Raw genomic sequence first — 21152 nt, 5'->3', positions numbered from 1 at the left:
CGTTAGGATGCCAAATCCTTCCCTGCTCTCCAAGTCCTACTTGGCTATGAGCCATTTGGTATCCATATGCCCAGCACATGGTGTGGGTAGGCCTGGCTAAGCAGCCTGCCAGGACTCGCTCTTATTTCTTGCCCCCACATCTTGTTGGGACCCTGGGTCTAGACCGGGAGCCAACATCTTCTGTCCAAAGGACTAGTTCACTGTATAATTCTGACTTTGGCTGAGCCCCTCCCTCAGGGGGCAGCCTCAGGGAGTACCCTTATCAACCCACGCAGCATAGGGGAAAGGCCCTTGATCTCTAGCCACCCTGCTTGCCTGAGACATCTCCATTCAAGCTCTGGACCTTCACCCTAGATCTTTAATTCCTCTTGCCAGCTGGCCTCTTGTCAGCCAGGCCTGCCACCTCACCTGAGGAAGCCAAGGCACCCCAGGCAATACTGGATTGTGACTACTACCACATTCCCATGGGCAGCCAGGGCTGACTTGCCCTGGGAGGTGGGAGGTTGTGCTGTCAACCATGAGAGCCCCTATGGATCCATACCATGACCTTCAGTGATGGCCATGGGGTAGGGACCTCAGATCCTCAGGCCCTAGCTGTCTACCCACCAGCCTGGTGCATGCTTGGGACTCCTGGAGTGGTTTGGAAGCAGGGAAAATCTCAGTGAACCACCCCATCTAGCTAGTGGCCAGCTCTAACACCAGGCACCTTATGCCCAGGCTAGGGGAGGAGGGAGACAGGGCTGGGAGAATGCCCTGCAGGGGCCTGGATGATATGACAGCCCCAGGCAAGGGAAGGAGGCTGGGATTTGGAGTTCTGCAGTCCTGGGTTCAAATCCCAATTCTTTTAACTCAATGACATCCATGAGACCCCGAGCACTTACTGACCTGAGGGAGCAGTGGCCAGTGACTCTGGCGCTGCTCTGAAGGAGCCAATAGACCTCGGGTGGGGACTAATGTTTAGTCCTGCCTATTAAGTTCTGGTGCAGGGTGGAGGAAATTGAATTACAAGCTCTTTTTTTTTTTTAAAAAAATTGAGGTTAAATTTACAGAACATGCACTTAATCATTACAAAGTATACAATTCGGTGGCATTTAGAGTATTTGCAATTTTGTGCAACTACCACATCTCTCTAGTTATAAAACTATCTGAGCAAATAAGTAACCCATTAAGTAATCAATTTCCATTTACATCTCTGTCCCCTCACCTCCCACCCCTCTACTTCTGATAATCTGATAACCATTAATCTGCTTTCTGCCTCTATGGATTTATCTATTTTGGATATATCACATAAAAGTAATCATACATGACCTTTTGTGTCTGGCTTCTTTCATTTAGCATAGTAATGTTTTGAGGTTCATACAAGTCGTAACAAACATCAGTACTTTGTTCCTTTTTTATGACTGAATAATATTTCACTGTATGGCTATACTACAATTTGCTTACCCATTCATTCATCGATGAGCATTTGAGTTATTTCCACCTTTTCATTATGATGAATAATACTGCTATGAACATTTGTGTATAAATTTTTGTGTGGTCCTATGTTTTAATTTCTCTAGGTTGTATATCCAGGAATGAAACTGCTGCTGTATGATAATTCTATGTTTAACATTTGAAAAACTGATAAGCTCTTTTCCACAACAGCTGGTTGATGCTCTTATAAACCTTCATGGCCTTGGGCCTGAGATCCCTGCACAGGGTGCCAGGACTGAGGATACCCAGGGTATATGTTGGGGTGACTTTCTTATATAGGCTCACTCCCTTGGAGGATCCTCAAGGTCAGAAGCAGGGCTCTGTCCCCAAGTGGCCGTTAGACTCCTGGGTAGGGGGAGCTGAGGTCTGCAGGTAGGGATCCTGGGAAGATGTGACTTAAGAGCCAGACCTCCTGTGTTCAAATCCTGGCTATTGTCAAGTGCTAGCTGTGTGATCTTGTACAAGTTACTATACAGCTCTGGGCCAGTTTTTGTTTTTGTTTTTTTTAATCCTTAAAACAGTGATGATAATTAGAACCACCTCACAGGGTAGAAGTGAAATTATATGTGTGAAAATGTGAGGCACGAAACCAGAGCCAATGGAAACCTGTTCTTCCCGCAGGGCACAGGTCTGTCATGGTGCCTGTCTCCCTGCTGGTTTGGGAGACACTCCAATGCCAAGGGAAGGCAGAACTTACCTCTGAACCTCAGTGTCAGGAACATGGCTTGTTGGGAATAGGAAGTGGGAGAATGGGTGGAAAGTGTGGGGCAAAAGTAAATATGTGCTAACTCAAACAGCTGAAAGTGCTGGTTCAATGAGGGACAGGGCGAGGGACATGCCTACACAAGATGCCAGATCCTCTCCTGGGGTTCCAGCTGGCACCTAGAGCTGGAGAGCCTTAGGGTCAAACCTCTCCCCTGCCAAAAATAACCAGTGCAGCTTTCTAAATCCTCTCTTTTAACCTTGATTGGCAGAGTGGAGAGAGAGAAAGGGAATCAACCGCAATGAGATATCACTACACACATTAAAATTAATCAAATGTAAAAGACTGATAAGACCAAGTGTTGGTGAGAGTATGGAACAATTGGAACCCTCATATATGGTTGGTGGGGATGCAAAACTGGCACAGTCACTTTGGAAAACAGTATAGCACTTTCTTTAAAAGTTAAGCATACACTTGCCATATGACCCAGCATTTCTACTCTTAGCTATCTACCCAAAAGAAATGGAAGCATAAGTTCACAAAAAGACTTGTCTGAAAATATTCACAGCAATTTTATTAAAAGCAGGCAAAAAGTAGAAATCATTCAAATGTCTGTCAACTGGTGAGTGGATAAAATGTGGCATATTATATATGAAATACTACTCAGCAATAAAAGAAAATAACTGCTGGTCGAATCTCAAAAACAGTATATTAAGTGACAGAAGCCAGTAAAAAATTATCTATCTCATTTTATGACATTTTAGAAAATGCAAACTATAGTAACAGAACACAATTCAGTGGTTGCGTGGGACTAGGGTCAGGGCAATACTGACTGCAAAGGGTCACAAAATGACTTTTTGGAGCAATAGAAGCATTCTAAAACTTAATGTGGTGGTGTTTATATGTCTTACACATTTACCCCAATTTATCAGACTATACACCTAAAATGAGTGAATTTAATTGCATGTAAATTGTTCTACAATAAAGCTGTTAAAAAAAATCAGATTACTTATCATTTGCAATGACATGGATGGACCTAGAGGTTATTATGGTGAGTGAAATAAGACAGAGAAAGATAGATTCCACATGACTTCACTTATATGCAGTATCTAAGGAACAAAAAGAACAAATTAATCAAAAACAGACTCACAAATATAGTGGACAATTTGGTGATGGACAGAGGGGAGGCGGGTTGAGAGGCTGGGAGAATGGGGTGAAGGGTTAAAGAAATACAAATTAGTAGTTGATAGTTGGGCATGTGGAGCATGACAGAGGGAATGCAGTTAGCATTAATTGATGGCTAAGTGGAGGGCCAGGGGAAGGAGGGAGCAATTGGGGGGGGTTGTTTTATGATCATTATAGATGTCTAACCAATGTACTGTATACTTGAAATTAATTTAAATAAATAAATTTATTAAAAAAATAAGATTACTGAAACTAGTCTTAAAAACTAGTCCTGGTAGACTACTGTTGGGAGAATAGTGTGCTTCTGCAGGACTGAAAAACATACAGATGTGTGCATGCCACAGGTGCTCAATAAATACTTTCAGGACGCAGGAAAAGTGTTACGCAGTCAGTGTTTAGTGTACGTAAGGAAAGCCTTTTCCCTCTGCCAAGTTCAAGTCAGCCCAGGTTTAAGGTTATCCTTGTCTACCATCTAGTGGCCAGAGTGGGCAATGAGGGAATCTTCATTCTTCAAACCCAATTTCAAGAGGCTCTATGATTGGGCTTAATTACAGTGGAGGAAAAGAAGGGGGACTTTTTTCCTTGGAAATCTAGTGCCCAGAGAGGGCAAGTTAGTCAGAATTAAAAACACGGAGGGAGTCCTGGGTCTATGAGAAGAGGGATACAGTCTCTTGGTGACAGAAAGTGCTTTGGTGGACCAGAGAGACTGAGTGAACACAATTTGGTAATTTCACATGTTGAAATAAAATATAAGAGAGAGTTTCTTTTGTGGGGGAGGATGAGATGCGGGGGAAAATAAAAGTTTAGGGAAAACAAGGAGACAAGTAGAAGAACTAACATGAATGCCCGCAATGAGTTGGGGGATGCTCGGCAGAGAGGGCAATGGCATGGGGCTCGTTGACAAGGGGAATCCCAGAAGACAAGGGAAGACCTCCCTGGATGAAGAGGCCCTTGCGTGCCAGGGGACAAGAGTCCTATCTCCTAGATTTGTCTGGACCTTTTGGCCCCTTAATCCTACTTCCAGGAGACATCTCACAGAAAAATATCTTCATAGATGTGCATGATCATGTAGGTTTGGGCCCTACAGTGTCTGCAGAACCACTGAGAATAAAGGCAAACGTCAGGAGACAGGCAGCAGAGGAAACGACGTGGTTCTCCAGGCCCCCACACAACTGGTGCAGGCTCCACGGGCCCGTGGACGAGTCCATTCTTGCTTCTTACAAAAAATGGAGTTGATCACTTCCATGAGACACAGATAAGTATGAGGGCGGGTTGTTTAAATGTCAGCGAGAGATGGTATTTAATCTAGAGGGACACTGAGTGGGGACAGAGACTTTTACATTCTCAGTAATTGGTAGCCTCAGAGGCTGACATCTCAGAACTCTCAGGCTCCTGGTGTCCAGGTTTTCTGTTGGCCACTTACAGATATGAAAGGATACGGGGCTTGCTGAGAGCCAGGTGTGGGCAACATTCCCTAAAGGACCCCCCTCAAAGGGAGAGAGAGGAGGTGAGGAGGGGTGGCTGTGAGGGAAGGAAATGGGGCCCGGGCCCAGTAGGGTATTAGAGAAGGTGACCTTCCGTTGGCATATTTCCCTTTACAGCTTTGTGGCAGGATTTATTGAATGTGTCTAACAAGAGAGGTTCCGTGGCAGGCGTGGCAACTAGCATAAACAGTAGGTTCTTAATGTTTGCTGGATGGATGAATGGAAGAATGAATGAATGGCTATGTGAAAGAGGAAATAAACTAGTGACTCCCCAGTAGGTGTGTGTGGGCACATATTGCAAACCCCTACCTGCACGCAAGCCCATCCCCTTCCTCCAGACACAGGGAGCTACAGCTCTATGTACCTCTCCTCGGTTTCCATTAGCTCTCGGATCTTCTGAGGCAGGGTCTTCGTCCAGAACTGGAGCCTGTGAGCCTTCAGGCCCAGCCTACTGCAGGCTGCATGTTCAGCTGCAGGTGTTGCTCCTCCTGGTCATACACAGGCCAGTGGGGCAGACCCTTGCTATTGGAAGTGGGGAGGTTTCCAGTAGTAGGAAAGAAACTACCTTGCGCTGGAGTGTCAGCTCCACCAGGGGGCAGGGCAACTGCAGCTGTTTTGTTTCTTCCCATCAGAGGGAGGCTCTGCTGGTAACAGCACTAACATAGCGGTTCTGAGTAATCCGGAAATGGACCAGGCGTCCAGCACCCATAAGGCCCCTCTCTGTCCATTTAGGTCCTGAAACTGGGGAAAGGATCATTGAGCAATTAAAGACACATGTATGCTAATGAAGTCACCACAAACAAGAGATGGGTTCAAGCCCCCCCAGGGAGGTCGACATAGGGGTATGACATCTCACCCATTTGGAGTAAAATTGGTCCAGTACTTCATCATCTTCCTGCTCAGAAGCTCCTCTACCTCAGTGATTTCAACTATAGAGACCAAGAGGACAAGTGTGCAGGTCAGAGTCAATCCCAGTCTAGCACACTGGTCATCCCCCACCACAATCACCATCCCTAGCTTGTCCCTGGCTCCTTCTCTGCCCTTCAAGGCCTGGCTCTCTGCTCACTCTCCAACAGCCCTGGGAAGCCAGGCCATCTCCTTGCCCAATCTTGTACACTAATCTCAGCCTCTGGCTGACCCAAAATGAGGCTCATTCCTTGCCTAGAAGGCTCCCTTCTTCCTTCTGACACTGGAAAGGCATTTAAGAAACAATTATGCCTTTGAAACACCTCATGGCTTCAATTTCCCTCCCAAGGCTGTGAGGACATCAAGGCATGGAGATATAGTAACTTGTCCAGGGAGTATAAAGGACATACTGCTCTATACCTATCAGCCCCCTTCCTCCACATGCACAACCATCCACCCTGACCTTGCTGATGGCCAGAATCCCCTCCTAAACCCTGCCCTTCAGGCAGTCCACCAGGGCCCTTGAGTCAACCTGGCCACCATCTGTAAAGAGAGCAGGCAGGGGCTGGCTCATCCTTCCACGTAGGGGACAGGGGTTTGCCAGTGGGGGCAGGTACACCCCAAATCTCACAAGGTATCCTTGTGGATTCCTACAATTTTGAAATTGTTCCAACTTCCCCGATGCTCAGAGGTCTTAGCCAGAGGGACTATCCCATCTACCCCTGATGGGGAACCCCAGGGCAGCAGTTCTGTGGGTCACAGTACACCCTCAGCCTCTGTGATGGCAAAGGTCTGTGGATTCCGATCCCTGAGTCCCTCAGCAATTTCCAGATAAGTGGCAGTTCCTGAGGGGCTCTGATGGCAGAAGACTCTTTATTATTCCCATTTCACAGGCACAATAATGGTGACTGAGAGGTAAGAGATGAGGCAGCAGGTCTAGGCTACCTACAGTTGGGGCACTCACTGTGGAGACCACATCTGTTGAGCTGACAATGAGGCCAGACATCAGAGCTATGCCACTCTCCATGATGGTGCCGTAGAAGAGTCCTTGGGACATGAGGGACAGGACATGCCAGGACACACTTGTGCCACCCATGGATTTGCCAAAAATGGTGACACAGCTAGGGTCACCTTCAAAGTGGAGGCTGGACCCAGGGTAGTGCAGCTACTTGGTCTAGGTAGCCCCAGTTGCCGGTTGCATGCTCATCTCCAGTGATGAGAGGTGGGAGAGACGGGGATCATAATACTGTCTTGGCTCCACTCAGCCCATGTTGCCCAGCCCAGCCTGTCTCACCTGAAGAAGCCAAGAACATCCAGGTAGTACTGGATAATGACCACCATCACAACTATGAAGGCTACCAGTGCGGAGCTGTTATACATGGAGGCCATGCCCCATGTCCTAAGCCTAGCACCATAGATCCACATCATCATCTGGGGAAACTGAGGCACAGAGGCCACGTGGCTCCCACCCAGCCCAAAACCCACCAGAGGTGCTACCTAAACTAATTACCGTTTTGGCTCTGTCACATGTCTAACTACATAGACAGAACTCCAGGGAGAAAGGGTAGTGTCTTCATGACCTGTGCTGAAGGTGACCCAGGTTCTAACAGGAAAATCAGCCTCCCATTCTTACGGGTCCACCCCAACATACCAAAGCCTGGCTCTATGTATCCCAGAACCTTCTCTGAGATGAAAAGAAAAGGAGATTCTCCCTGATCATCCATGTGCACATTAATTTAAAGTGTCTTCCATTCTCATTGGTCCAATAGATAATCCATGGCTGGGATCTCTGGCCACCTCAAAGTGCTCCCACCCAACCCAAACCCCACCAAAGTGCTCCCACCCAGTCCTCAGGCACCTAAATGGGTCTCCTGGGTATAAGTTGATTAGATGAGTCCTGGGTCCATCCCAGGGCCACAGCTTCTAGACTCTGGGAGTAGCCTGGGTTCTGTGACCCTGTGTCCAGAGGTCAGCCACCCATGCTGGGTAAGAAGCACTCTCATGGACCTGATACCGAGAGGCTTCTCAACAGGGTCCACACTGCAGTGGGGCCTAGGCTGATCTTATTCTTAATCTTCTTGCAGAGGAAATATCCTCTCACACCCCAGCCGGCTATGGCACACACAGGCAGGTTAGAGCCATTATGGGTATGGCGAGTGTGTAGATACTGAGGTACAGGCAATCTTCAGACATGCAGGTGGGTGGCAGGGGCAGATTCATCAGTTTCAGAACCTCTCCCAGAGACACCTCTTCTGGTGGCAGAGAACATTTGGTAGAACTAGAGCCTAGGGAGATGTGTGTCTCTGCTCATCCCTTCAGCAGGACATAATGCCCTTTGAATGCCAAGCCCTGAGCCTGGGGAACCTACTTCACCCTTCCAAACCTCAGCTCATTGAAAAAATGAACATGAGAATCCACCAAACTCAGAGGGAAACCTGGTTGTGGGTATTTAAATGAAAAGACAACTGCAGCCCAGACCAGAGCTCAGAGCCTAGAGTTCCCTGGACTCCCTGGCTTACATGGCCAGGCTAGAGGTCTCATACTTTATACCACTCCAAGATTCAGGGGGCTTAGTGGGGTACAAACTGCAGCAGCTCCAGAAGCGGCTTGGCAAAGGGAGTTCCCAAGAAGGTGTGGACTCCCACATTGATGTAATTTATGTGGGCAAGGCTCCCTTGCACCTGCCCTGTGTGCATGGTCCAGATGGGGCTGGCAGAGTCCTCGCCCGTGGGCAGAGAAGTGGACTTCAGGGTTGGGTGTACCCAATCAGCTGCCCTCCCAGATTATTGATGTTGCCTCCTCCTCCCCATCCTCAGCTTAACTCAAGGAATCCTGATCTACGAACACTTGTTTTATAAATTTCCTGCCTATATCCCTGCCCCCACCTTCACCCTCTATGATCTTCACTGGGTCTAGTCCCAGCCTTTTCCACCACACTTGGTGAGGCTCCTTGGGACTTGGCACCATGGTTTAGTCCCAGGAACTTCAAGTGAATGGTCACATGAGCTTGATGGGGTGAGAGTGTCCTTTCTACTCACTGTGTGCCATGTCACATGGAGAGTAGGAGAACTGTGAGAATCAGACAAGATTCCTGTCCTTAGGGATCTCATGCTCTAGGCAGCAAGAAATGACATAAAGAAAGTACCCTCTAAACAGAGAACTACAAAAAGCAGTGGCACTGTCACTGTGTCTAGAACATAAGAAGCACAGCTTGCCCTGCTGTGGGGATCAGGGACGGAGGAAGTGATTGAAAGTTACGTAACATAGAAAGAGCTGATATTCTTAGTAGATAAAGAATTTCTACAAATGAACAAGAAATATGCCAGGTGTGCATATTTAGTGAAAGAATATGAAATAGTGGAGGATTATGTTCATTAGAATAAGGACTATAAATAAATGGCTCTTACATAGATGAAGAGATAGTCACCTCACTCATACTAAGAGAAATGCACATTGAAATTTGTTATGTCAACTACTTATTTTGTCACAAAAAGCAAGACAGTCGTATTTTTTCTATTGAAAGTCCACAACATCACATATGTAACGGTCTTGCCCCCAAACAAAACGAAGAAAAACCTAAAACTTGAATCTGATCAAGCTTCTAGAATATAAATACAGAATATAAATACAGGCATACAGGGGACAGAGAAACAGTTAAAAAACACCACTGGGATGTAGTTGGCAAACCCAAACTCTGGGATCCTCTCCAGAACAAATAAACTGATTTCTTCAACACAACAAAATTACAAGGCAAATGAAAGAGACGCAGAGAAGAAATCTGATGATTGGAAGAGACTCATGAAGCACATCAAAAAGATAAATAATAACATATATTGGTAAGGATGTTGAAAAACTGGAACCTTCATACATTGTTGGTGAGAAGGTAGAACAGTGCAGATGCTCTGGAAAATAGTCTGGCACTTCTTGAAATGGTTAAACACAGAGTTATCATATGACGCAGCACTTCCACTCCAAGGTATAAACCCAAGAAGACTGAAAATGTATGTCCACACAAAAACTTGTACATGAATGTTCACAGCACAATTATTTATAACAGCTGAAAGTGAAAATAATCTAAATGTCCATTGATTAATAAAGGGATCAATAAAATGTATCATATCCTTACAATGGAATATTGTTCAGCAATAAAAAGAAGTACTGAATATGCTACAACATAGATGAACCTTCTTTTAGTGAAAGAAGCTAGTTACAAAGGACCACATGTTGGGGGGAAAAGGGGAATTGATGTAGTGAACTCTGTGAATATACTAAAAACAATTGAATTATGTATTTTAAATGGGTGAATGGTAAGCTATGTGAATTATATCTCAAAGCTGTTATTAAAAAAAGAACCACATCTACCAGTTTTCAAAGTGTGGGCCTTATTCGAACACCAATTTTTAAAAAACCTTATAAATATCATTTATAGATAATAAGAACATTTGACTAGATATTTGATTTTATGTATATGTGTATATATATGTACACATACCTGTTTTTAGTAGGACATGATAAAAAATTACAGATGATACGTTCAGAATTTTTTTCAAATAATAGTGCATGAGCAGCTTCTAGACTCTGGGAGTAGCCTGGGTTCTGTGACCCTGTGTCCAGAGGTCAGCCACCCATGCTGGGTAAGAAGCACTCTCATGGACCTGATACCGAGAGGCTTCTCAACAGGGTCCACACTGCAGTGGGGCCTAGGCTGATCTTATTCTTAATCTTCTTGCAGAGGAAATATCCTCTCACACCCCAGCCGGCTATGGCACACACAGGCAGGTTAGAGCCATTATGGGTATGGCGAGTGTGTAGATACTGAGGTACAGGCAATCTTCAGACATGCAGGTGGGTGGCAGGGGCAGATTCATCAGTTTCAGAACCTCTCCCAGAGACACCTCTTCTGGTGGCAGAGAACATTTGGTAGAACTAGAGCCTAGGGAGATGTGTGTCTCTGCTCATCCCTTCAGCAGGACATAATGCCCTTTGAATGCCAAGCCCTGAGCCTGGGGAACCTACTTCACCCTTCCAAACCTCAGCTCATTGAAAAAATGAACATGAGAATCCACCAAACTCAGAGGGAAACCTGGTTGTGGGTATTTAAATGAAAAGACAACTGCAGCCCAGACCAGAGCTCAGAGCCTAGAGTTTCCTGGACTCCCCGGCTTACATGGCCAGGCTAGAGGTCTCATACTTTATACCACTCCAAGATTCAGGGGGCTTAGTGGGGTACAAACTGCAGCAGCTCCAGAAGCGGCTTGGCAAAGGGAGTTCCCAAGAAGGTGTGGACTCCCACATTGATGTAATTTATGTGGGCAAGGCTCCCTTGCACCTGCCCTGTGTGCATGGTCCAGATGGGGCTGGCAGAGTCCTCGCCCGTGGGCAGAGAAGTGGACTTCAGGGTTGGGTGTACCCAATCAGCTGCCCTCCCAGATTATTGATGTTGCCTCCTCCTCCCCATCCTCAGCTTAACTCAAGGAATCCTGATCTACGAACACTTGTTTTATAAATTTCCTGCCTATATCCCTGCCCCCACCTTCACCCTCTATGATCTTCACTGGGTCTAGTCCCAGCCTTTTCCACCACACTTGGTGAGGCTCCTTGGGACTTGGCACCATGGTTTAGTCCCAGGAACTTCAAGTGAATGGTCACATGAGCTTGATGGGGTGAGAGTGTCCTTTCTACTCACTGTGTGCCATGTCACATGGAGAGTAGGAGAACTGTGAGAATCAGACAAGATTCCTGTCCTTAGGGATCTCATGCTCTAGGCAGCAAGAAATGACATAAAGAAAGTACCCTCTAAACAGAGAACTACAAAAAGCAGTGGCACTGTCACTGTGTCTAGAACATAAGAAGCACAGCTTGCCCTGCTGTGGGGATCAGGGACGGAGGAAGTGATTGAAAGTTACGTAACATAGAAAGAGCTGATATTCTTAGTAGATAAAGAATTTCTACAAATGAACAAGAAATATGCCAGGTGTGCATATTTAGTGAAAGAATATGAAATAGTGGAGGATTATGTTCATTAGAATAAGGACTATAAATAAATGGCTCTTACATAGATGAAGAGATAGTCACCTCACTCATACTAAGAGAAATGCACATTGAAATTTGTTATGTCAACTACTTATTTTGTCACAAAAAGCAAGACAGTCGTATTTTTTCTATTGAAAGTCCACAACATCACATATGTAACGGTCTTGCCCCCAAACAAAACGAAGAAAAACCTAAAACTTGAATCTGATCAAGCTTCTAGAATATAAATACAGAATATAAATACAGGCATACAGGGGACAGAGAAACAGTTAAAAAACACCACTGGGATGTAGTTGGCAAACCCAAACTCTGGGATCCTCTCCAGAACAAATAAACTGATTTCTTCAACACAACAAAATTACAAGGCAAATGAAAGAGACGCAGAGAAGAAATCTGATGATTGGAAGAGACTCATGAAGCACATCAAAAAGATAAATAATAACATATATTGGTAAGGATGTTGAAAAACTGGAACCTTCATACATTGTTGGTGAGAAGGTAGAACAGTGCAGATGCTCTGGAAAATAGTCTGGCACTTCTTGAAATGGTTAAACACAGAGTTATCATATGACGCAGCACTTCCACTCCAAGGTATAAACCCAAGAAGACTGAAAATGTATGTCCACACAAAAACTTGTACATGAATGTTCACAGCACAATTATTTATAACAGCTGAAAGTGAAAATAATCTAAATGTCCATTGATTAATAAAGGGATCAATAAAATGTATCATATCCTTACAATGGAATATTGTTCAGCAATAAAAAGAAGTACTGAATATGCTACAACATAGATGAACCTTCTTTTAGTGAAAGAAGCTAGTTACAAAGGACCACATGTTGGGGGAAAAAGGGGAATTGATGTAGTGAACTCTGTGAATATACTAAAAACAATTGAATTATGTATTTTAAATGGGTGAATGGTAAGCTATGTGAATTATATCTCAAAGCTGTTATTAAAAAAAGAACCACATCTACCAGTTTTCAAAGTGTGGGCCTTATTCGAACACCAATTTTTAAAAAACCTTATAAATATCATTTATAGATAATAAGAACATTTGACTAGATATTTGATTTTATGTATATGTGTATATATATGTACACATACCTGTTTTTAGTAGGACATGATAAAAAATTACAGATGATATGTTCAGAATTTTTTTCAAATAATAGTGCATGAGAGAGGTAGTAGTCCAGACAAACCTAGGTTTTTGATAATTGTTGAAGGTAGATTATTGGTGAATTGGGTTTGTTATGTTATACTCTACCTCATACAGGGAGCCCCTCAGTGCTGTGTGGCCTTGGGCAGCACCGACCCTCTCTGTGCCTCGCGGTCCAGGGAGGCATCTAGTCAGGCCCCCTGGGTTTCTCAGTGTTGTTATCTCTACTGACTCCCACCTCTTTGGTGTCTTCTCTCCTGCAGGCTCAGGTTCTGCCTTTGCAGAATTTGGAGGATCTGAGCCTGGTTTCATAATAAAAAGTAAAAAATGAAAAGAAATATCCTCAGGGAGTTATATACTACCCTATACTTATCAGACATGGGTCAGCATGATTGATGCCACCTGGTTTGGGTAAGGTCACAGTAAGAGGGCAATTGAGCAATGCCTTTCTGAGTCAAAAGGGCAACTCCTCTCCTGAGTAACATGCTGTTTATACACAGTTCCTTGCAGATGTGATGTCTGTCCATGTAACTCACTGCCGCCACCAATCTCTAATGCATGATGTTTTTTATAGCAAAGGATAAACCTGCTGAAATGTCTCTGATCAGGAGCCAGTTACATCAAGGGTAATTCCTCTTTGAAGAGAAGCCCTTCCATTAAACAGTATGCAGAAGCTTTACCATGTGGAGAGGTCACCCTGTGTAAGGAAATAGAAAAGCAGAGTGCCACAAAGGGAGGGAATTTTGACTATTTAGGTGAAAACCAAGGATGCATGTACACATCCATTCTTGGGCAAAGTCCTAGACAATGTGTGGAAGGCCCTGGGAACCTTGATGGTCACTGTGAAGGAGCCAGGACTGGTAGGACAGTAGGGAGCCAGACCTATCACCTGTGCCTTCAGATGGTTTTGTCATTTCTTTCTTTCTGAACATGGGTCCAATCTAAAATATTAACATTTTTAAAGCGAGGCATCAGTGAGGCTTAGCAGATAGTTGTGCTGGAAGGTCCTGGTGAATTCAGAGATATTGGTCAGCTGGCCAGTAAGGACGGAAGCCCTCCAGGGTGGGCCATGGGGGAGGGATGAGTGTGAATGCTTCTGGGGCAGATTCGACTGGGAAGGGGAAGGATAGTAACAGGACTATGCCCCACAAGATGGGGTGCAGGAGCTGCAAACACCCTAGGCATGGAATCCGCATAACCCAGAGCTAGCACAAAGCCAGATCACCTTTGATCTGGAGGCCAAGACATGCCCTCTCTCGTGGGCAGGTGCATGGGGTAAAGAGGACACAGAAGCTTCTCCAATAGGCTTGGAGAGGGCAGGGGCTTCTAGAGCCTGATTCCCAGAGGGCCAGTAACCTTGCCTGGGGCTCCTTTGGAGGGGCACTAAGTGGGTGCCAGTGCATCCCTCTGGCCAAAGGCACAACACCCTGAGCAGGATAGGAGGGGGGAAATATTATTATTACACACGGGCAGCACCATCTCCACCACAAACATTAGGAGGTACATGTCGCAAAGCGCTATTCAGAAACCTCGCCCCTCGAGGTTGTGTGTCCTCCGACAACCCTCTCTGAGCCTCAGAGGGCCAACACCCGGGCTCAAGGTTCCTACGCTGTAGTTCTCCACCGGCTCTCTCCTTCCTGGCGCCTTTCTTCTGGCAGCCTCAGTTCCTGTCTCTGCAGACTTTGGCAAGTCAGACCCCGGTACCTGCCATACCCGCGGGAGCCTCACTCTGATCCCGAACGAAGAGAAGCAGAAGTCCACTGGCCACGGTACTCCACCCTGTGCGAAGTCTGTCCAGCTTCATGGTCGGCTCACAGAGGGCATACTGCTTTTCACCGAGAGACTGCCCAGGGGCCCATACAGCCGCTGATTAGTGAGTACTTTTCTCAGATCGGGAGTTTGGACTGGGCAGCGAGAAGGCGGGGCGCGCGGGAGACAGGTGGGTTTGGCAGGAGAGGGGCACTGAGCAGGCAAAGGCCAGTGTCAGGTAGGCACTGGCGCCGCTACTTCTTCTCTGCCTGAGCCCCCTTAGGCCATTTGGGAAGGGGCCGCGAGGCTTCTGCAAGCCCCTCTGCAATACCAAGAACCCTTTCCTCAAACTTGAGTTCACTATCCTTATAGTCACGGGCCTGACAAGGGTATTTTGGGTATGAGAGAAGGAGCAATAAGCCGGGAAAAGGGAAGAGAAGGGAAGAAATAAGGAACCCAGGAGAGCTTCCATAAAGAGGTGCATCATCAAGATTCCCATTGATAGAGAAATGGGAACAACCTTCGTTCAGAGTGAAGGGAACCACGTGAAGAAAGGCAAGGAGGTGTGACTGCTCTTCATCCTGAAAGTTCCTCCTAGCTTTCAGGGATGTTTTCTGGGTCTGCCTTCAAGGTTCCTCATCCGCTTATTGTCTGTCCCTAATCTGAGGGCCTCCGAGGGTCCCCCCCTACTCGGCCGTAGCCTGCCTTCTGAAATGCACAGGTGACTGTGGCGCTTACCTTAAAGACACTCCCAATCCCACCCCGTGGCTTTCCCTCTCGCCACTTCCCGCCAATATCGAGTTCACGGTCATTTATTCGCTGACAAACATTTAAAGAACGCCTTCTGGTCTGAACTATGGGGACCCAGCAAGGCACCGAACCATGCCAGAATAGAGGCAACTCGGTGCAGGACTGCCTGCTCAGCCTAAGGGGCCGACTTCCAAGCAAGTGGTGCCTGAAGATACACCTGGCTCAGTCTCAGGAGGGTCTTCAGTGCCCCCGAGGACCGGCCTTGGCCTCCGCCGTCCAGCACGCTACGGGTTAGCACCGCCCATCGCCGCCTTTGGTGGAAAGGTCGCGTCTTCCCGGGTCGGCGTAGAGAGCGCGCAGAGACCAACGCACCATACAAAACCTAGGCCGACTGCTGGAAGCACTGCGTGTCCCTCACACGACTCCGTTGCCCAGCCACGCCCCCTTCCAGTTCCCCGGAAGTGCGCCGTTAATAGCGGAAGTGCACGCCGACTGAGGTCCGTAGAGGTTCCGCGATGGTGGGCGGCGGCGGCGTCGGGGTGGGGGGCGGCCTCCTGGAAAACGCTAACCCTCTCATCTACGAGCGCTCTGGGGAGCGGCCGGTGACAGAGGGCGAGGAGGACGAGCAGGTTCCAGACAGCATCGATGCGCGCGAGATCTTCGATATCCGCTGCTGACGGGCGCGGGCTGGTTCTTGAGCCGGGAGGGGGGCAATGAAGTGATGTCCAATAGTTGTTGGAGCTGTATCAGGGCCAGGCATTCCCGGAGGAGGGCTCTGATTGGGCAAAGTCGCAAAGTCCTCTTTCCTTTACTTGCCACATCTGATTCGCTCCATCAATGACCCGGAGCATCCACTGACGCTAGAAGAATTGAACGTAGTAGAGCAAGTCCGGGTTCAGGTGAGTCACTCCAGAGTCCCAGGGGAGCAACTTGTTTGGGAGAATCAGAAAAGCTCAGCCATGCCCTAAGGGGCTGGTGCTCTCTCAGCTCAGGGACTCTTCAGGGGATCTTTTGGAAGAGGGGATTGGTGTGCCCATTTTATGGATGAGGAAACTGAGGTCCATAGAGGTTAGACGACTTGCCTGGTGCAAAAAATTAAGAGGGTCTCGGGGCTGAAAGGCGCATGACTCCTTACATTGCCCACCCTCCCTCCCAACCAGGTGAGCGACCCTGAGAGCACAGTGGCTGTGGCCTTCACACCCACCATTCCTCACTGCAGCATGGCCACCCTTATTGGTCTGTCCATCAAAGTCAAGCTTTTGCGATCCCTTCCCCAGCGTTTCAAGGTAAGTTGGAACTGAGCCCTGGGGACGAGACAGGGGTAAGCATCTTCTACTGAGGAGTTCATGAGAGCATGAACATGAACGTCAGAGTGAGACCTAGAAGGATCCCAGCTAGCAGAGATGAAACTGGGAGGAGGCTTTCCAATTGAATGGGACAACAAGAATAAAGACCTGAGCTGCAAGTGCAGAAGAGTGGTGAGTGTGGCAAGAATGGCAGTAGGGCACTGTAAATAGGTTTGGAACAGGGATGGGGCACAGACAGGCCTTCAACAGCAGTTGGCCAGTCCTTTGGGTAGAGATGGAGTGACTATGGATGGGTTTGGGGTGTATTAGAAGGGCCAGAGACCAGAGGCATGATTAGGAAGAAGCATCAGCTGGAAGTGGTGAGTGGGGGAGAGTGAAGAGGGTAGACAGGCTCGTTTTCTCTCCCTCCCAGATGGATGTGCACATTACACCAGGGACCCACGCCTCAGAGCATGCAGGTAAGTGTGAGCTGGTGTTGAGGCATTGGCCTTGAGGCTTCCCCCGCTTACCATGGTGGTTTATGGGGCAAGATGGGATGCTGGGTGGGTGACTCCTTAGTGGAGATAGCAGCCTAGACTGAAGCTAGACTGACTTGAGTCTCCTGTGCTTACTGTATTCCCCCATTCCCATCCTCTCCTTCTCCTAACTACACAGCACCAGGGTTTATCAGGCTTTATAATATAGGAGGCAGAAATGAACAGCCAGGTGGGAGGGGTCCCAGAAGCTGAGAGAGGTGTGGGCTCAGGTGGTTGAGGTAGCCTGATCAAGGTTCGTGGTCCTGGGAAGGAAGTGATGGAGAAGGGGGCAGGGGAGTTTGTTGGTGGGAGTATGCATATATTTCACCACTCCCTCTTTTCCACCCAGTGAACAAGCAGCTTGCAGATAAGGAGCGGGTGGCAGCCGCTCTGGAGAACACTCATCTGCTGGAGGTTGTGAACCAGTGCCTTTCGGCCCGCTCCTGAGCCCTGGCTCTTTGCCCCCAGCCCCACCCATGGCTCATGGCCTTGTTTTCTGGAATCACTGACAATGAGAAACATTTTGCATTTTGTAATAAACCCTTAATTTATATTCATTTCTCAAGCGTGCCTTAGAGTCTTTCATCTTGGTAGGGGTCACTCTGGGTTTAGGGGGCGGTAGTGAGTGCCTATACAGACTCGGTCAATGAGGTGCAGTTCATTTAAAAAATTTCTCCCAATGATTTGATTAAGAAAAGTTGCAAGTATACCAAAACATTAAAGAGTAGTGTAATGAACACACCTAGATTCACCTATACTCACCACCTAGATTCAACAGTTGTTAATATGTTGTAACATTGGCTTTATTTATGTTTGTGTAATATAAATATATTTGAGAGTAAGCTGTAGACACATGACCTTTCACTCCTAAATACTTTATCCTGTGTTTCAAGATAACCACAGTAGTGTTACCTAGCCAAAAAAAGAACAATTCCCTAATACCATCAAATATTGAGTCATCTATGACTTCCCCCAAAATGTCATTCATAGTTGTTTTTTAATCAGGCTTCCATCAAGGTTCGTGTATTACATTTGGTTATTATCTCTCTTTAGCCTCTTCTAGAACTGTCTCCCCACCCCCCACCTTTTTATCTTTCTTGACACACTTTTTTGAAAAGTTCGAGTTGTCCTTTAGAAGCCCCTCAGTCTGATCTGTTTCTTTGCTATATTGTCTGTAAACTAGAAGTTGATTGAGTTCAGATATGAGTTTATTAAAGAGAACCTTGCCCAAGAGTGTTGTATGTATCCTTTAGCATCCACCAGTGGGTAGGTGATGTCATCATGACCCACCATTGATGGTGCTTAGTCTGGTTCCTTGGTCAGGGCAGTGACAATAGATTTCTCCATTGAAAGGAACCTGAAGCACCCTCTCCACAAGCACACCGGGGGTATGTGTCACCCCAGGTGCTCAGGTTTGGGGCCTCTGGCTCCCTCAGCTCTGACCAGAGCACAGTTGGTTACAAGAGCAGACCCTGGGGCTTAGACCTCAGATCAGCCAGTTAGCCATATTATGATTTCCTGTCTCTCTTTCTCTGAGGATAAATGAGGATATTAAGAAGCCTTGCCCTGCTTCTTTCATTCCTGCTGAGGCTCAACTGTTGCTGGGCTAGGCCTCAGCAGGGAGCCTGGCACTTGGCAAATCTGTTCTTGAGTGCCACTGACAACATGAGCCTGTCCTAGGAGTGGCAGAAGGCTTTACATATACTATGTAGTTGGGGAATTCTTGATCCAGCTCTGTTTGGCAGTTACTATTATCCCTATTTTGCAGGTGAAGAAATGATCTTCTGGAATAAGTAATTTATTTCTTAAGACCTCCAGCTACTGAGTAGAGGAACCTGAGCAGTTTAGCAGGTACTGCTCAGCTGGCAGGGGGCGCTGTTGCCTGGATAGAAGGGCCTATGCCCACCCCTTCCCCCTAAATTCCAGGAGAGAGTGGCTTGACCACCTAGTGACCAAGATCTGGCTGCCCAAGATCAGAGAAGTGAAGCCATCATCACGTCACCCAGTTTCTTCATGTGTGATGTGGGGATAGTTGTGACAGTTGCTTGGGACTGTTCTGTGGAGATTTTAAATGGGCCCATTTTTTAGGTGATCTTCCAGGTGTTATACCCCTCATTTCCACAGATGAAAAAGCTCAGTGCTCCAGAGAGGCAGGGTGACCAACCAGGGCCCTTCAGGCCCCAGGGAGCCTTCCCAGCCACCAAGGCCAGACTGTAGGCTTCACCATGTGTGTACCTTTGCACTGACAGCCCAGTCTGTGTAAGGTGTCTGTGGTGTCTGTTCAGCTTGGGGTGGGAGGTCATGGGGGAGGCAGATGACACTGAGTCATTCAGCTGGCCCTCCTGGCAGCCAGGTCATGGTGGGCGAGGGACATCAAGCCACTTATGTCACAGCTAGCATATCAGATAGTCCCCTGTCAGTCTTGACTCATCTGTGCCAGGCCCCTGGCCGCCTGCAGGGATGCCAACTGTGAATCCTGGGCTAGTGCCCAGGGAACTTTCTGGAACTCAGCTGCTGTCTGAGGACAGAGGTAAAAGGCCGGGGGTGGGGAGGGGGTGGTATTTGTGCAATTTTAGGTCCCTTAAGTCTTCCACCAGGTGTGTCTGGCTCTCTTGTTTTTGGCCTGTGACTTCTCAGGCCTCGGTTACCATGTCTACAAAATGGGAACAACAAATCATAGCTAAGATAGATTGACCCAGGGACTAGATGACATGTATGAACATGCCTAGCCATGTCGATTTTTGCTCATCATCATGCCCATAGCACAAGAGCCTGGCACATGATAGGTACTTAGTAGAGGTCAGTGGAATGAATGAATGATTTGAGCCTTAGAACAGAAGAACTGGGGTATGGAGGCTATTGTGTGAGGAGAACCGGAGGTCCTGAAACCCAGCTAAGTTCCCTTTGCAATATCTTGCTACCTGAGGGAGGGGAAAGGGTGTGGGGTCCCACAGAGAGAAATGAGTATGGGAGAAAGAGAAGAGGTATCTGCATCGGTCCCTCTTCTAGGCAGACCACTGTTCTGGAAAGAATGGAGCAGAAGTAGGAAAGAAGCAACAGGGTAGGGCCCATGGGTTCACTCAACCTGCCTTGTCCAACGAAGCACAATAATAAAAGTTTTATCGAGATAAAACTTTTGCCAAACATGTGCCAACCACTTTACACCTGCCTTTCATGTTTATATCTTATAATGACCCCCATGAAGACATTATCCCTGTTCTATACAAGAGGAAACTGAGGTTTAGCCAGGATAAATGGAGAGAGGTGAAACAACTAGCAAGGAGCAGAGCTGGGATTTGAAGGCTGGGCTATCTAAAGAGCTGGGAGGACCAGGAGGTGGGAGTGGGGATGTCTCAAGGTCATGTCCTGGTCTTGGTTCCTGGATCCTCTGGCCATACCTAGGCTTGTGGTGTGTTTGGCCTGTTGGGGAATGCCTAGGGCCTGAGTGGCCCAATGTGGATGCAGTTCCCATGGCAATGAAGAAATACTGATGAGGTCAAGAACTCAGATTACCAGAGGGGAAACCCAGTCCTAATTCTTTGCATGGCTCCCTGCTGGGAAGGGCCACAGGTACCCACCCCCACCCATACCCACCCTCTGCTGGATATCCAGGGCCTCTTTTCAATGGCAGGGTCATGTATCAGGTGGGTAGGAGGGGCCATAAGCAGCCCAGCCAGTATCCTGATTGGATGTGGTTTGCTGGCTCTTGACACTTGCACCCTCTGATGTGAAGCTCAACTCATGATTTCCTCTTCCCACTGGACCTAGTCCAGGAAGCTAGAGCCCACATGGGGTTGTCCAGGTTTCCAAGACTCTGCAAGACCACATGAAGGACACAAATCAATAGGTCACCCCTCATTCTGGCCCTTGCCTACTTTGGGGACTTCA

The 21152-nt window shown here is 47.3% G+C and overlaps 2 protein-coding genes across 2 annotated transcripts; one reads left to right on the top strand and one right to left on the bottom strand.

Moving 5' to 3' along the window:
- Positions 1-5193: 5193 nt before the first annotated feature.
- CES2 (carboxylesterase 2) lies at positions 5194-15747 on the bottom strand. The gene is given in 13 exon segments (XM_011380572.1): positions 5194-5291; positions 5294-5367; positions 5702-5774; positions 6202-6294; positions 6697-6896; positions 6898-6966; positions 7046-7182; positions 7877-7908; positions 7911-8003; positions 8790-8820; positions 10982-11143; positions 14640-14809; positions 15741-15747. Coding segments are annotated over 13 exon segments (1239 nt in total).
- A 168-nt stretch (positions 15748-15915) lies between these two features.
- On the top strand, positions 15916-17829 carry FAM96B (family with sequence similarity 96 member B). The gene is made up of 5 exons (XM_011380425.2): positions 15916-16105; positions 16262-16341; positions 16603-16728; positions 17162-17207; positions 17614-17829. Exons 1-5 carry the CDS (start codon positions 15958-15960, stop codon positions 17709-17711), a joined length of 498 nt encoding a protein of 165 aa, XP_011378727.1. The 5' UTR covers positions 15916-15957; the 3' UTR covers positions 17712-17829.
- Positions 17830-21152: the final 3323 nt, after the last annotated feature.

This window comes from Pteropus vampyrus, unplaced genomic scaffold, assembly GCF_000151845.1.
Source record: "Pteropus vampyrus isolate Shadow unplaced genomic scaffold, Pvam_2.0 Scaffold394, whole genome shotgun sequence".
Classification (NCBI taxonomy): Eukaryota; Metazoa; Chordata; class Mammalia; order Chiroptera; family Pteropodidae; genus Pteropus; species Pteropus vampyrus.
The sequence above is the reverse complement of the archived record's forward strand: the minus strand, read 5'-3'. Positions and strand labels throughout refer to the sequence as shown.